Source organism: Panthera tigris, chromosome D4 (assembly GCF_018350195.1).
Source record: "Panthera tigris isolate Pti1 chromosome D4, P.tigris_Pti1_mat1.1, whole genome shotgun sequence".
Classification (NCBI taxonomy): domain Eukaryota; kingdom Metazoa; phylum Chordata; class Mammalia; order Carnivora; family Felidae; genus Panthera; species Panthera tigris.
Genome location: NC_056672.1, coordinates 86,698,193 through 86,715,171, shown reverse-complemented (window position 1 = coordinate 86,715,171; position 16,979 = coordinate 86,698,193). Strand labels below are relative to the sequence as shown.

The window sequence follows — 16,979 nt, the reverse complement described above, 5'->3', positions numbered from 1 at the left end:
AATGAGCAAGATCACCATCACCAGTGATTTCATGTGGATTACCACATCCTCTGTTATGATAAGAATGGTACTTCATTTCTGTGCATTCTTCCCAAAAACCCACAACTCCAATCTAATAATGAGAAAAACATGAGACAAATCCAAATTGAGGACATTCTACAAAATACTTGACCAGTCCTCCTCAAAACTATTCAAGATGATGAAAATTAAGGAACGACTGAGATGCTGTCACATCTAAGAGCTAAGGAGACATGACAACTAAATGCAACGTGGGATCCTGAATTGGATCCTAGAACAGAAAAAAGACATTAAAGGAAAAAAAAAAGTTAAATTCAAATAAAGGCTGACGTTTAAAAAAAAAAAAGTCTGTCAGACCTCAAATCTCATGCTACTGACAAAGAAACTTTTGTCTTTAAAAAAAGAAAATAATGCCACAAATGTCCATTCCGTGAACTACAAGCATGTTGTTGTCGGATTTGATTTTTTTATAGACTCTCACATTTCACAGGAAATCCACAACACAAAGGCTACTATAAGGTTAAACAGTAAGTTCTGAAAGAGGCAACACAGAATGAGGATTAAGAACACAGACACTGGAGTATGACTGCCAGGTTCAAATCCTGGTTCTACACTTACTAGCTGTGTGACCTTGGGCAAGTTACTTAACCTCTTTGTGCCTCAGTTTCCCCATCTGTAAAATGGAAACAATAATAATAAAAGTACCTATAGGTGATAATATAGTGATTAGCTTCTTTTTTTTTAAGTCCATATATTTTAGACACACAGAAGTTACAGATAAAACAACACGACGTCTGGGAGTTCCTTCAAATAAGTATGGGGGAAGGGGTAATGAACAACAACAAAAAAAGAAAGTTCTTCACTAACCTAAGAAAATGAAGATGGAAAGTAATGTAAAAACAAAATCAGATGTTCAGAAGTAGAAAGGAAATGAGGGTGGCTTGGGAACTACGACACATAACAGAATGCAATCTGGACTAGGAATTAAGGTACAAGAGTCTAGTCCTACAAGGTGTACTCTCTTCTCTTTTAAAACTAATTTATATTTGATTGCTGTTGTTTTTCATTGCCCAGAGGAAAAAAAAAATCTATATATTCAAGCAAAGAATAAAAACAGTAGCTATCTTAAAGAGCTGTTATAAGGATTAAAGAACTTCTGATAAGTGCGAAGAGTAATAGCTGGTACATAATAAACATTCTAAGTGGTCAGCTACTACTGTCACTGTCCACTGCCCTATCCCGGCACTTGGTGCTGACAATACTTCACACAAACATGGCGGAATGAGATAAATATTAGAACTACTCACTGATGAGTTAATGACTCTCTAGCCCTAGGCACTAGGCTTATATAACTGCATTCAGCAAGGTTGTATTTCTAAAAGGAATTTCCCTTTCAACAGACAGTACAAATGTGCCTGACTCTTTTCCACTGGTAACCGATTTGTATTCTCTGTAATCTACCTAACCCAGCAGCATCACCAAATCGTACAGGAAGAGTTTCTCTACCCCAGCTTCCTCAGTGGAATTACTCTAACCAGACGCATGGAATAGCCATACCTGGGAGGTTTATAGTAGGACAGCCCCTCTAAGAGCCGCTGCCAATGTTTATTCAGTTCTGCCTCAATCTGATTCTGGAAAAGAACAAAGAAATTATACAGGGATTTACACATTCCTGGTCTTTTTAATATGTTTCTCCCCACAGCTGAAATCATTTTGGATAGAGAATTATGTAGCCTCCTTTCCCTTGCTTCACATTCTAATAATGATTTAATCTTATTATGAAAATCTTGATAAACTAGCTTTCTGGGGTGCCTGGGTGGCTCAGTCGGTTAAGCGTCTGACTTCGGCTCAAGTCATGATCTCACGGCTCATAAGTTCAAGCCTCACATCGAACTCTGTGCTTACAGCTCAGAGCCTGGGGCCTGTTTCAGATTCTGTGTCTCCCTCTCTCTGCCTCTCCCCTGCTCATGCTGTCTCTCTCTTATAAAAATAAATAAACATTAGGGGCGCCTGGGTGGCTCAGTCGGTTAAGCGTCCGACTTCAGCTCGGGTCACGATCTCGCGGTCCGTGAGTTCGAGCCCCGTGTCGGGCTCTGGGCTGATGGCTCGGAGCCTGGAGCCTGCTTCAGATTCTGTGTCTCCCTCTCTCTCTGCCCCTCCCCCGTTCATGCGGTCTCTCTCTGTCTCAAAAATAAACGTTAAAAAAAAAAATTTTTTGGGGGCGCCTGGGTGGCTCAGTCGGTTGAGCATCCGACTTCGGCTCAGGTCATGATCTCACGGTCCATGGGTTCGAGCCCCGCGTCAGGCTCTGTGCTGACAGCTCGGAGCCTGGAGCCTGCTTCGGATTCTGTGTCTTCCTCTCTCTCTGCCCCTCCCCCACTCATGCCCTGTCTCTCTCTCTCTCTGTCAAAAATAAATAAACATTAAAAAAAAATTTTTTTTAAATTTTTTAAATAAATAAATAAATAAGTAAACATTAAAGAAAAAATTTTAATGCCCTTTCTAGTGGTTGCATGATATTTTATCAAGTAGCTAGCTAATAATTTATCTACCATGTCTCTAACGTTAGATATACTTAAGCTGTGATTACTTGTTAATATATATAATGCTATGGTAAAGCTTTGCATACAAAAATTTTTTCAGGATTTCTTTCTTGTAAGATATGTTCCTAGAAGTAGAATTATCAGATGAAAGCATATCAAAATGTTAAAGCTCTAGGGCTGCCTGGGTGGCTCAGATGGTTAAGCGTCTGACTTCACCTCAGGTCATGATCTCACGGTTCTTGAGTTCGAGCCCCACGTCTGGCTCTGTGCTGACAGCTCAGAGCCTGGAGCCTGCTTCAAATTCTGTGTCCCCCTCTCTCTCTGCCCCTCTCCAGCTCGTACTCTGTCTCTTTCTCAAAAATAAATAAACGCTAAAAGAAAATTTTTTTTTTTTTTAATGTTAAGGCTCTAGAGGTGCCAGGCTGGCTCAGACAGTAGAGCATGTGACTCTTTTTCTAAGTTTGTTTATTTATTTTGAGAGACAGAGAGAGCAGGGGAGTAGCAGAGAGAGAGGGAGAGAGAGAATCCAAGGAGGCTCCACACTGTCAGCACAGAGCCCAATGCAGAGCCCAAACCCACAAATTGTGAGATCAGACCAGAGCCAAAACTAAAGTCAGACATTCAAATGACTGAACCACCCAGGTGCCCCATGACTCTTGATGTCAAGGTCATGAGTACAAGCCCCACATTGGACACGGAGCCTACTTAAAAAAAAAAAAAAAAAAAAATGTTAAGGCTCAAAAAAAGGTGTGACATTCATTATGTTAATTACCACAATAACAACAGTGATAATTAAATATCATCTTAATGCTTTACCTTCACAAGTTAAGGCCACTCAAGGATTAACACAAAGAACTGTGCTTTACTGATTATATACTTGGAAATATCCTAGATACCATAGCCTCTGTGACCTAAGGAGCTAGCTACATGGAAAAGGAAAAAAAGGCAAGGAAAGTATGAGACAGAGAAAAAGCCTGAGAATCTTCCTTAGCCCTGAAGTAGCAGAAAGGTATTTGTACTCCAACCCTGAGCAGCCAGCCAAGCAGCACTGGTATCTTTTCAGGTAAGGAATCACTAAAGGACAAAGAAAGGTAGAGATTTAGAAAACTTCAGCAGATAGGCTATAAAACACACATTTCAGCACAGAGAAGCAGGGAATGCATAAGGTTTACAAAGATACAGGAATGAAAAAAATGTGTTTACTTCCTCCTTCAAAGAGAAGGCTATTTCAGGGGCTCTTTGTAATATAAGCTATACAAAAACTACAGAATCCACTCAAGAATACCAGCACTTACCAGCTCTCTCAGAGCTGACCTTCCAAGCAGAATTGTCCACAGTTCCCTGCTGCTCCTGAAAAATGACAGAAAGCAGAGGTAATTTTGCACTTTCATTTTTTTAAATGTTTTATTTATGGGGGGGGGGGGGAGGACAGAGGATCTAAAGTGGGCTGAGCTGACAGCAGTGAACCTGACACAGAGCTCTAACTCACAAACTGTGAAATCATGACCTGAGCCGAAGTCGAATGTTCAACTGACTAAGCCACCCAGGTGCCCCTGCACTTTCAGAGAACACAAATTTGACTAAGCTGTCTCACAGTATCTCACCTATTCTCTGAAATCAGGAAATTCAATGTATAAAGCAATTTGATGAAATTCTAGACATTAATCCTATTCTATTTTTCTTATAAGTTTGATGTTCAAAGTAGAAATTAAGAAACTAACATATAACCTAAACCAAGCAGGTACTATTAAAAATGAGAATGGCCACCACATTTCAATGCATTTAAGATGCCATTAATTGAAGGATACATAATTATTTATGTTCTATCAATAATAAAATGCATTGCAATTTCAGAGGTATTAAAGTATGCAAAAATGTATATTTTAGAATTAATGAAATATAAAAATTAGTGAATTATCTTACATCTTCTATGCTAAGGCACCGCCTCAATGCAGCATTTTATTTCTACCTCCTCCCCTCTCATTAAAATGTAGTGACAAATAAGGAGAATCTAGAAAAGGAGTATATCATGGCACCTACGTAGCTCAGTCAGTTAAGTGTCTAACTTCGGCTCAGGTCATGATGTCACAGTTTGTGAGTTCAAGCCCTGCATCAGGCTCTGTGCTGACAGCTCAGAACCTGGTGCCTGGTTCTGACTCTGTCTACCTCTATCTCTGCCCTCCCCCAAGCTTACTCGTGCTCTCTCTTTCCCAAAAATAAACATTAAAAAAAATTTTTTTAATAAAAAATAAAAAAGGACTATATTTCAAGCCACCCATGACTTCCAGAATTTTTTTTTTTTACCATTTTATTAATTTTTTACATTTACATCCAAGTTAGTTAGTATATAGTGCAACAATGATTTCAGGAATATATTTCCTTAATGCCACTTACCCATTTAGCCCCTCCCCCCTCCCACAATCCCTCCAGTAACCTTCAGTTTGTTCTCCATATTTAAGAGACTCTTATGTTTTGTTCCCCTCCCTGTTTTTGTTTTTGCCTCCCTTCCCTTATGTTCATCTGTTTTGTATCTTAAAGTCCTCATACAAGTGAAGTCATACCGTATTTGTCTTTCTCTGACTAATGTCACTTAGCATAATACCCTCTAGTTTCATCCACGTAGTTGCAAATGGCAAGATTTCATTCTTTTTGATTGCTGAATAATACTCCACTGGATACGCATATACACACACACCACGTCTTCTTTATCCATTCATCTATCGATGGACACTTGGGCTCTTCCATACTTTCGCTATTGTTGATAATGCTGCTATAAACATGGGGTGCATGTGCCCCTTCGAAACAGCATACCTATATCCCTTGGATAAATACCTAATAGTGTAACTGGTGGGTCACAGGGTAGTTCTATTTTTAATTTTTTGAAGAACCTCCATACTGTTTTCCGGAGTGGCTGCCCCAGTTTGCATTCCCACCAGCAGGGCAAAAGAGAGCCTCTTTCTCCGCATCCTCACCAACATCTGTTGTTGCCTGAGTTGTTCATGTTAGCCATTCTGACAGATGTCAGGTGGTATCTCATTGTGGTTTTGTTTTGATTTCTATTTCCCTGATGATGAGTGATGTTGAGCATTTTTTCATGTGTCAGTTGGCCACCTGGATGTCTTCTTTGGAGAAGTGTCTATTCATGTCTTTTGTCCATTTCTTCACTGGATTATTTGTTTTTTGGGTGTTGAGTTTGGTAAGTTCTTTATAGATTTTGGATACTAACCCTCTATCTGATATGTTGTTTGCAAATATCTTCTCCCATTCCGTCAGTTGCCTTTTAGTTTTGCTGTTTCCTCTTTTTTTTTTTTTAAGATTTTATTTAAGGAGGGGCACCTGGGTGGCTCAGTCAGTTAAGCACCTGACTTTTGATTTCAGTTCAGGTCATGATTTCATGGTTCATAGGATGAAGTTTCACATTAGACTCCATACTGACAGTGCGGAGCCTGCTTGGGATTCTCTCTCTCTCTCCCTCTTTTTTCTGCCTCTCCCTTACTCGCACTCTCTCTCTCTCTTAAAAGTAAATAAGGGGCGCCTGGGTGGCTCAGTCGGTTAAGCTTCCAACTCTTTTTTTTAAATGTTTATTTTTGAGAGAGAGACAGAGCACAAGCGGAGGAGGGGCAGAGAGAGAGGAAGACGCAGAATCCGAAGCAGGCTCCAGGTTCTAAGCTGCCAGCACAGAGCCTAACTTGGGGCTCAAACTCAAGAACCACGAGATCATGACCTGAGCCAAGGTCGGCTGATCAACTGACTGAGCCACCCAGGTGCCCCAAACATCCGACTCTTGATATCAGCTCAGGTTATGACCTTATGGTTCATGAGTTCATGAGTTCAAACTCCGTGTCAGGCTCCAGGCTGGCAGTGCGGGGCCTGCTTGGGATTCTCTTTCTTGCTCTCTCTCTGCTCTTCCCCCATTCAATCTCACTCTCTCTAAAATAATAAACGTTAAACAATAAAAATGAATGAATGAATGAATGAATGAATACATACATACATACATACATAAGGGGTGCCTGGGTGGCTTAAACAGTTGAGCCTTCGACTCTGATTTTGGCTCAGGTCATGATTCCAGGGTCATGGGATCAAGGCCCGCATCACGGTCGACAATAAGGGTGGAGCCTGCTTAAGATTCTCTCTCCCTCTCCCTGTTCATTCTCTCTCTAAAATAAATGAATAAATAAATAAATAAAATTAAAAAAAAATTGTCTCAGTTTTGGCTGAGCTGGCTCAGTCAGTGGAGTGTGCACTCTTGATCTCAGGGTGGTGAGTTCAAGTCCTATGTTGGGTGTAGATTACTTAAAAATAAAATCTTTTAAAAAAATTGTCTTTCAGGATTTTCCCATCAAAGAGGTTTAAAACCTAAAATTATAAATCTCCTTTCTAAGGGTTAATGCTTGTTAAGAAAACTTCAGTTCTGCTGAATTAATAGACACCAACTCCCAGAGCTGCACTGTTGAATCAGTAATCATTTATCTGATGACAAGAGAGCATTACAGCATTCACTATTCAAAAACTGGCTTTGGATCAGGTCACGATCTCACAGTTCATGGGTTCCAGTCCCACATCTGGCTCTGTATTGGCAGTGCGGAGCCTGCTTGGGATTCATTCTCTCTCCCTCTCTCTGTCAAAATAAATAAACTTTAAAAAAGAAATAAAAAAATTAAAGGTCTGAGGCGCCTGGGTGGCTCAGTCGGTAAGCATCCGACTTCAGCTCAGGTCATGATCTCGCGGTTCGTGAGTTCAAGCCCTGCATCGGGCTCTGTGCTGACAGCTCAAAGCCTGGAGCCTGCTTCCTGCTTCCGATTCTGTGTCTCCCTCTCTCTCTGTTCTTCCCCCACTCACGCTCTGTCTCTCTCTCAAAAATAAATAAACATTAAAAAAAAAAAATTAAAGGTCTGAGTAGGGGCACCTGGGTGCCCAGTCAGTTAAGTAACCAACTCTTGGTTTCGGCTCAGGTCATCATCTCGAGATTCATGTGTTTGTTGGGCTCCGCACTGAAAGCGCTTGGGATTCTCTCTCTCTCCTTCTCTCGCTGCTCCTCCCCCACACACAGGTGCTATCTCTCTCTCTCTCTCTCTCAAAATAAAATTAAAAAAAAAAAAAAAAAAGATTCTCTCTCCCTTTTCCTCTGCCCCTCCCCCCTTCTCTCTCAAAAATCAAAAAACAGCATACACTTGAACTTTACATAGGATACCTTCTGATTTACACAGCATGGATTAGATACCTACTATATAACACATAGCTAACAATAGGGCTGACAGTACATCAAAATTAACGGAAAGAAATTTATCATTAATTGAAGGCATTTGTATGCCTGAGCTAATAAATCAAATCACTCTTGATCATTCATCTTCCAATTTCAAAAAGCCTGGGCATCACTGAGCTTTCATTTATCCACATTTGCTTTCAGAACTTAGGTCCCTAGCTAGAGAGGTAGCAGTGATTCCCAGAAGAAACTCCAAAGACCACTGCCCACACTATGTAGTGCCCACACTATGAAGCCCTGCTGCCAGGGCCTAGAATTCCTTGTTTTGTCAAAGTCAAGCTGGGGGTTTTGGTTACACCAAAATCTGTAGTTTTTGCTTTAAAAAAAAAAAAAAAAAAGATTTTATTTTTAAGTAATCTCTACACCCAACATGGGGCTCAAATTCACAACCTGGAGATCAAGAGTCACACGTTATAACAACTGAGCCAGTCAGGCACCCCTCTTTTTTTTTTCTGAGAGAGACAGACAGACAGACAGAGAATCTTAAGCAAGTTCCACTCCCAGCTAAGAGCCCTCATGACCTCATGACTGTGGGATCATAACCTGAGCAGAAATTAAGAGTCAGAAGCTTAAACAACAGAGCTATCCAGGAGCCCCGCCTTTTTTTTTTTAAAAATAAAATGTCCCGTAAGAGTATTTCTCAACTTGTACTTGATACTCAGATCACATACAACAAAATCACCTGGGAACAACACAGCAGTACCACAGAATCCTGCTCACAACGTAGCGCTACTGTTTCTCAAAGGACAGGCATGGGAAATCTACATTTTAAAATGACCACACAAATGAATTCCTAAATCACCACTGCTCTAGGGTATCAATTTATTTCAGAGGAGCAGGTAAAAGACCGGTCAGTACAGACCCTATCTGCCTTTTATGTTTGATATATAGTATTAGCCTTTTTTTGGCAGAGAGAAGGGGGGAGAGGAAGAGTCTGTTAACTAAACAAGATTAGAGAGCACTGTCCTAGACTAAAGCAGTAACTTTTATACTTGCTACTCAAAAAAAAAAAAAGTGTTCCTTTAGAAATTAAAATTTTATTGGCAAAAAAAATTTTTTTAATTGGCAAAACCACGTCACATTCCTTTTGTTACGTCAAAAATAGGGGTGCCTGGGTGACTCAGTCTGTTGAGCATCGGACTTCGGCTCAGGTCATGATCTCACGGTTGGTGAGTTAAACCCCGCATTGGGCTAGCTGCTGTCAGCATGCAGCCCACTTTGGATCCTCTGTCTCCCTCTCTCTGTCCCTCCCCTGCTCACACTCTCTCTCAAAAATAAAAACATTAAAAAAATAATAAGATGTCAAAAATAATAATGTCTACTGATATGAGTTTTTGATAAAAAGAGTAGCCAACACTAAGCATTTATAGTATACAGACACTGTATGAAGCATTTAACACCCTGTCTTATTGACAACTTACTGACAACTCACTTATGAAGCTGATAGTGTTATTATCCCCATTATTTCTTCAGGAAATTAAGGCCTAAGAATACTTAAATAATTTGTCTAGTGTCACAAAGCTAACATATAATAGATCCAGGGCTTGGAGCTACGGCTTGAACCCAGGTTTACAAAATTCCAGAGTTTAATCATTACATTACATTCACTGCTTCAAGTTGCACTCAAGATTCATCCTACAACAAGCAAAGAAAGGCTGAGGAGGAGCTTTCTTTTCTACAATGGCAACACATACCCTTAATTAACACAGTCGCTGGTACAGAGGAGAGGCTCAAAAAATACATGCTGGGGGGGGGGGGGACAACCATGCTGATGGGGTGCCTGGCTGGCTCAGATGGTAGAGCATGTAAATCTTAGTCTCAGAGTCATGAGTTCAAGCACCACGATGGGCAGGATGGGCAGGCTTGGAGCCTATTTAAAATAATAAATAGGGGCGCCTGGGTGGCTCAGTCAGCTGAGTGTCAGACTTTGGCTCAGGTTCATGAGTTCAAGCCCAACACTGGACCCCCTGCTGTCAGCGTGGAGCTGGCTTCTGATCCTGTCCTCCTCTCTCTCTGCCCCTCCCCCTGCTTGTGCACACGGGCTCGCTCTCTCTCAAAAATAAATAAAGTATTTTAAAAAATAAAATAAAATAATAAATTCTTAGGTGAAAAAAAAAAAAAAACCCACAACATGCTCATGAATTAGTATCAAAGAAAGAATGACAGGAGTCGACCTGCAATGCCTATAGTCTAAGTGGAACAGAAAAATTAGAAAACCAAAATTATATGTAGACATGCCAAGAGAAAGGAGAATAAAGGAGAAAACGGTAGTTTATCAGGAAGGAAATCCTTGTGGAAACAAGTGTCTCTGGTTCCTTGATTCCTACACATTTTCCAGCCTACGAATAACGAAGATACAAATGAATCTAAGACCCTCATGATCCTTATTAAGTTTAGCGTTGGGAATGACAAAGGACGTTAAGCACACATTATACAATCAGCGAGAAAGTAGAAAGTAACAAAAAGCATGATCCTAACAATTAGACACTACAAAGGAATATAACCACAGAAGTAAGACAGAAAACAGTCAGGGAAGAGATCACTGGGAATTTATTCAGGAATCAATGCAAGACTTCACCTCAAATTGGAACCTTAAGGTTTAGCAGGTAATTCTCAAGACACAACAGCCATGGCCAGAACCGTGACGTCTAATCCAAAGCCTCAGGGAGACATCTTCTATATGTTTTCAAGAAACAAAATATTCCTGGGGCATCTGGGTGGCTGAGTCGGTTAAGCGTCCCACTTCGGCTCAGGTCATGATCTCACAGTTCGTGAGTTCAAGCCCTGCATCGGGCTCTATGCTGACAGCTCAGAGCCTGGAGCCTGCTTCGGATTCTGTGTCTCCCTGTCTCTCTTTCTCTGTCCCTCCCCCGTGCATGCTCTCTCTCTCTCTCTCTCTCTCTCAAAAATAAATAAATGTTAAAAAAAAAAAAAATTCCTGAAGCCAAGACTACACTGTATGTTAACTAACTTGAGAATAATAATAAAAAGAAACAAAATATGTACTGTAGTGTCTCTCACTTATTTTCACAATAAATAAGTCTGAGCCAAGTACTTGGAGGAGAAACCAAAGCACAGAAACTAAATACCTTGCCTCAAAGTTAAAGTTTTAAAAATGTACTGAGGGGCGCCTGGGTGGCTCAGTCAGTTGAGCATCAGACTCTTTATTTTGGCTCAGGTCATGATCCCAGGGTTGTGGGATCAAGCCCCATGTCAGGCTCCATGCTGAGTGTAGGGCCTGCTTAAGATTCTCGACTTCTCCCTCTGCCCTTCTCCCCTGCTCGCACTCTCTCCATCTCTAAAATAAAAAAAGTAAATAAATAAAAATAAAAAAGTTCATTGACTTTCGGCCCAATGTTCTCGCAGACAACATAGAACTCCATTCCTCAAAGAGCTGGAGTCCGTGGAAACTGGAAATTATCTTCCCTAGAGAGATCCATGTGGTTGGAAACCTCTGGGTGAAAGCTACTAGGAGGTTAGGAAGAAGAGCCTCTACGACTGAGTCCTTTTGGTAGAAAACTGAGACACAACCAACCTACTCTGACATAGTTCTTTTGAGAAACACAGTGATATTCCACAGCGATAATAAATAAGTGGCCACTGTCCCTGGATGCCCGGGCTCCACAGATGAGGTACACACCTGTCATGTGAACCGAGATGTAAGCTTCCCAGGACAAGCTTTTCGAACCACAGTCACTGTGCTTTCTTTCTTAGCACACGCACACCGCTCAGACTTTCACGAACACACTAACCGATGAACACAAGAGATACCTTCAAATGCCAATATTCAAATTGACTGTCTGCCAAACCCTGAGCGACCTTCCCAAAACATTCAGTGATGGGGGCGTATTACTCTATGTTTGGCTAGTGCCAGCTCCTATCAACATACACAAAGATTCTCCTACAGGCTTCAGAGCCACCTCAATACTGCTCTGAAAAGGACTCACGTTTGGAGAAACAGGCCTAAAGGGTAAAGCAGACTGAGGCCACTTACAAGTCAGCACCAGGAAGAGAATTTAAGTTGTCTCTTAGTCCAGACCTCCAGGCATTTCAAGCAGAAGGCTGCTGCTCAGTACAAGTCCAACTGTTGTAACGCGCTTTCCAGCAGAAAAGGGAAAGATTACTTTAACACACACCCTGGGCGAAGCGCTGCTTAGAAACCCGAGCGTCATTCCTTCCATCTTCAGGTCTGAGTCTGGTAGGTTCCCCAGGACGACCGAAGCGTCTCTCAGGCAGACCAAACCCTCTCCTTGCCTGGTTCGCGTTCCCTGAGGAGGGGGCCTTACCTGGCGGGAGCTAAACTCTACCCAACCTCCACAACGACTGGGAAATAAAGCAAAGGAAAGGCAGGCGCCGCGACCCCACTGCTGCCAGAGCAAAGAGCTAAGGAGGAAAGGGCAAACTCATCCTCGCAAAGTTCCGAAGGAGTCACGGAAGAGCTCCGAAGGGGCTCCCGGGCGGCTCGGCTGGTGAAGCATCGGACTTCGGCTCAGGTGCTGATCTCACACAGTTCGAGAGCTCGAGCCCCGCTTCGGGTGAGCCCAGCTTCTCTCTCTCTCTGCCCCTCACTCATTTGCACCCTCTCTCTCAAAATGAATAAGCTACTAATAATTACACCTACATGTGTAATAATAAATATACGATCATGAAGATATAGTAACTGTAATAATAATATATATGTACAAAAAAAGAAAGCTCGGAAGAAGAAGAAAATCTTCACTCAGAGCTGAGAGGGGAAGGAAGTGATAATCCGAGAAGATGGGCAACGTTTGTAGTATTTACTGAGTGTCGAGTACATGCTCGTCGGGGTGTCGAGGATACAGCAGTACAGAAGACCCCCCCCCCCAAAAAAAAAAAAAGTGGGGACAGCATGCGGGCACAGTAAGTGACAGGGATGCTGAATTTTAGGCCGGGGCATGGCAGGGCCGGCCGGAAGACGCTTCGAGCGGGAACGTGGAAGCTGGAGGTGTGGCGATCCGGTTAAGGCTTCCGAGTGGGGCCGCCTTCGCTGTGAATCCTCCCTTTACCCCTCGGCTACACTCCTCGGATCCGCGAGTCGTCTGGAAGGGACAAGGTGCCTCCCGGCCTCGAATCCAAGGAGATGACGCTTCGGAAGCGCTGGGCCCGGGTCTGGCGCTAGTCAGCAAGCGCTCTTCCAAAGTAAGAACGGCCTCCTCCTTTCTAACGTTTCATCTTCGCGTCCCCAAAGTCCAGGACGGTGCCCGGGACCTCTTCAAGGGTTTGGGCCCGTCGGCTGGCGGAGTCAAGGCACCAGAAAATGAATGGATGGATGGATGGATGGATGAAAGGCTGCGCGGGGAAAGAGGGCAGAGACCGCAGGGAGGTGGCTCGGCGACCCCCGGAACAGACCTCGTAACGAGCACATGGAGGAACCCGGGAACGTCGCCGGAGCGGGGCACCCGAGGCTGCGGCGGGCACGGGGGTGGGTGGGGACTCCCCCGGGCGACCGCGAAGCGCCCCGTCGCGCCTCGAGGGAGCGTCACGCCAGACGAGGAAGCGCGGGGCGCGGGGCGGGGGGGGGAGGGGCGGGGAGCCGAGGAACGCGCCCGTGGGGAGAGAGGAGGAAGGGAAAGCGACTGGGTGAGGAGACGCGAGGCCGGCGCTGAGAGAAGGGGGTGAGGCACCGGCCGCGTCTCGGAGAAGTCGCCTCAGATCCCCCGCGCGCGAGGACCGTCTGGACGTAACCGCCTCCCGGTCTCGGAGCCCGTCCACCTAGCCGGGCTTCGCCCCGCTACCGCGGCCACAGCTCGCCCGCAAGTCCCGCCCGGCTGCCGCTCGACTCAGACCCCGCGCCTCACAGCCACCCCCGCCGACTCGGCCCGCTCCGCACCTCACACACGGCCCGCCGGCGGCCGCCGCCATCTTCGCGCGCGCGCGCGCCCCAGCCCCGCCCCCAGACGCCTTGCCCACGTGACCGTTCGCCTCCGGCCGGGCTGTGGGCGGTGCTCTTCGTCACGTGACGGCGGGCGGGGTCAAGATGGCGACGCCCAGAGAGGTGAGGAACCTGCGGCGAGGGCCCCCGAGGCTGTAGAGAAAGCGGCCGAGTGGCAGCGTCTGTGCCCTGAGTGGGAGGCACTGGGGCGTGCCTGGGCGCCAATTATCAAGCCTCAGAGAGTGGCCTGCCCCCAGTGGAGCTTCCGTCCTCGCCGCTGGAGAACGGAGAGAGAAGGTGCTGGCTGTGTGAAGCTGTCGCTGTCGGCCTGGCAGGGCTTGAAGGACCCAGAAGCCAAGACGTCGCTAGTCACCCCGGGTTCCCCGGGGCCCCAGGTCTAGAGACATGACCCGAGAGTACGCTCCCCCGGCCTCGGGGACCGGCGCTCCGCTGAGCGGGTCGGTGCTGGCAGAGGCAGCAGTAGTGTTCGCAGTGGTGCTCAGCATCCACGCAGCGGTGTGGGACCGATACTCGTGGTGTGCCGTGGCCCTCGCAGTGCAGGCCTTCTACGTCCAGTACAAGTGGGATCGGCTGCTACAGCAGGGAAGCGCTGTCTTCCAGTTCCGAATGTCTGCAAACAGCGGCCTGCTGCCGGCATCGATGGTTATGCCTTTACTCGGACTGGTCATGAAGGAGCGATGCCAGTCTGTGGGGAACACGTACTTTGAGCGCTTTGGAATTGTGGTGGCAGCCACTGGCATGGCAGTGGCCCTCTTCTCTTCAGTACTGGCGCTGGGCATCACCCGCCCAGTGCCCACCAACACTTGTGTCATCTCGGGCTTGGCTGGAGGTGTCATCATTTACATCATGAAGCACTCACTGAGTGTGGGCGAGGTGATAGAGGTCTTGGAGGTCCTGCTGATCTTCGTGTACCTCAACATGATCCTTCTGTACCTGCTGCCCCGCTGCTTTACCCCCGGGGAGGCACTGCTGGTATTGGGCGGCATCAGCTTCATGCTCAACCAGCTCATCAAACGCTCTCTGACTGTGGTGGAAAGCCAGGGTGACCCAGTGGATTTCTTCCTGCTGGTGGTGGTGGTAGGCATGGTGCTTATGGGCATCTTCTTCAGCACTCTCTTTGTCTTCATGGACTCAGGTACCTGGGCTTCCTCTGTCTTCTTCCACCTCATGACCTGTGTGCTGGGCCTTGGTGTGGTCCTGCCCTGGCTGCACCGGCTCATCCGCAAGAACCCCCTGCTCTGGCTTCTTCAATTCCTCTTCCAAACAGAGACCCGCATCTACCTCCTAGTCTACTGGTCTCTGCTGGCCACCTTAGCCTGCCTGGTGGTATTTTACCAGAATGCCAAGCGGTCGTCCTCTGAGTCCAAGAAGCACCAGGCCCCCACCATTGCCCGGAAGTATTTCCACTTCATCGTGGTGGCCACCTACATCCCAGGTATCCTCTTTGACCGGACACTGCTCTACGTAGCTGCCACTATCTGTCTGGCAGTCTTCATCTTCCTGGAGTACGTGCGCTATTTCCGCATCAAGCCCCTGGGCCACACCCTGAGGAGCCTCCTGTCCCTTTTCCTGGATGAACGAGACAGTGGACCACTCATCCTGACACATATCTACCTGCTCCTGGGCATGTCTCTTCCCATTTGGCTGGTCCCCAGACCCTGCACACAGAAGGGTAGCTTGGGGGGAGCAAGGGCCCTGGTTCCCTACGCAGGGGTCTTGGCTGTGGGTGTGGGCGACACTGCGGCCTCCATCTTCGGCAGCACCATGGGGGAAATCCACTGGCCTGGAACCAAAAAGACTTTTGAGGGGACCGTGACCTCTATATTTGCGCAGATCATTTCTGTAGCTCTGATCTTAATCTTTGACAGTGGAGTGGACCTAAACTACAGCTATGCTTGGATTTTGGGCTCTATCAGCATCGTGTCCCTCCTGGAAGCATACACGACGCAGATAGACAATCTCCTGTTGCCTCTCTACTTGCTGATACTGCTGATGGCCTAGCTGCTGCGCAGCAGTGATGGAGGAAACAGGGACATGGGGAGGATGAGGGGTCCCCGCAGCAGCCAGCCACTTGGGCACGAAGAGCCAAGGGGTGAGAAGCACATTGGATTTTTCAGTTCATTCAGATTCAAAATAAAAGTCAAAGCTCTCCTGGTTTTAGTTTTGCTGATATTTAAAAAGAAAGTCTTTTTTTTTTTTTTTAAGAAAACAACTCTTTTTTTTTTTTTTAATGTTTATTTATTTTTGAGAGAGAAAGAGACAGCACAAGCAGGGGAGGGGCAGAGAGAGAGAGGGAGACACAATCTGAAGCAGGTTCCAGGCTCCGAGCTGTCGGCACAGAGCTCGACACGGGGCTCGAACCCACCAACAGTGAGATCATGACCTGAGTCAAAGTCGGACGCTTAACCGACTGAGCCACCCAGGTGCCCCAGAAAACAAGTCTTAAAGGATAGCACGACAACACAAAGAACTTGTGTGTGCTCTAGCTGCCGCCCCCCCCCCCCGCCCCCCGCCCGCCCTACCTCACCTTGTGATCCTGGATGCTGGACGCTGTAGAGTATAAAGGTTACCACTTCAGGTTCTGGAGTCAAACTAATCTGGTCAGAGTCCTTGGCTACACTATTTTACCCACTCTGGGCCTCAGTGCTCCTGTCTGCAAGATGGCAATAGGGAGAGCCTGCACCTCACGGGGTGCTGTGAGGAGAGATGTGTGAAGGATCCAGCCCACAGCCTGTCCATAATGAACAAATAGTAAGGGAAAGTGTCATTGTTACCCAAGGCCAGTCCTCGTCCCAGCAAAACGGCAGGCAAGCCAAGAGGTTTTATGGGCTGTACTTGGAGACCAGAGTGACCTTAGTCCCCTGCCTACATTTGGAGGAGAAGCCAAGAGGAAATAGCCAAGCACATGTGCTTTCTTCACTTGGGCCTAGGAAGCGCTGAAGGCGAGAGGTGAGATCGTCTTGTAGCAGGCCTGGAAGGGCTGGAGGAAGAGTATCGGGCCGGGGCTGACTTCCTGTTTCAGCCTGCTCCACCCTTGCCTCACAGCCTCTGCTGCCTGGCTGAGCGTTGCTGACGAAGGACGGGTTGGACGGCCCATGGTCCTTGTCAGAGGGGCCCTCCTGAGACCCTCCCACACTCCAGTCACGTCCAAACCTGTGTTTCTTCTCTTGGTAAGAAACGAGAGACCGGGGACTGGCGGGGGTTACCGAGAGTTCTACTTGGGGCTCTGCTGTGGGGC

General features: G+C 46.2%; 2 protein-coding genes across 2 annotated transcripts in view; one reads left to right on the top strand and one right to left on the bottom strand.

Annotated features, from left to right (window-relative positions):
• The window catches only part of NUP188 (nucleoporin 188), a 54,265-nt gene extending 40,531 nt beyond the window's left edge, over positions 1-13,734 (bottom strand). Inside the window, exons 1-3 of the mRNA XM_042963404.1 lie at positions 13,679-13,734; positions 3,857-3,911; positions 1,576-1,649 (exon numbers count right to left, since the gene is read on the bottom strand). Coding sequence (XP_042819338.1) covers positions 1,576-1,649; positions 3,857-3,911; positions 13,679-13,710 — 161 coding nt within the window. The 5' untranslated portion in view covers positions 13,711-13,734. The remainder of the gene's footprint in view (positions 1-1,575; positions 1,650-3,856; positions 3,912-13,678) is intronic.
• Positions 13,371-15,898, top strand: DOLK (dolichol kinase). The gene has a single exon (XM_007078819.2). It carries the CDS (start codon positions 14,126-14,128, stop codon positions 15,740-15,742), a length of 1,617 nt encoding a protein of 538 aa, XP_007078881.2. The 5' UTR covers positions 13,371-14,125; the 3' UTR covers positions 15,743-15,898.
• Positions 15,899-16,979: the final 1,081 nt, after the last annotated feature.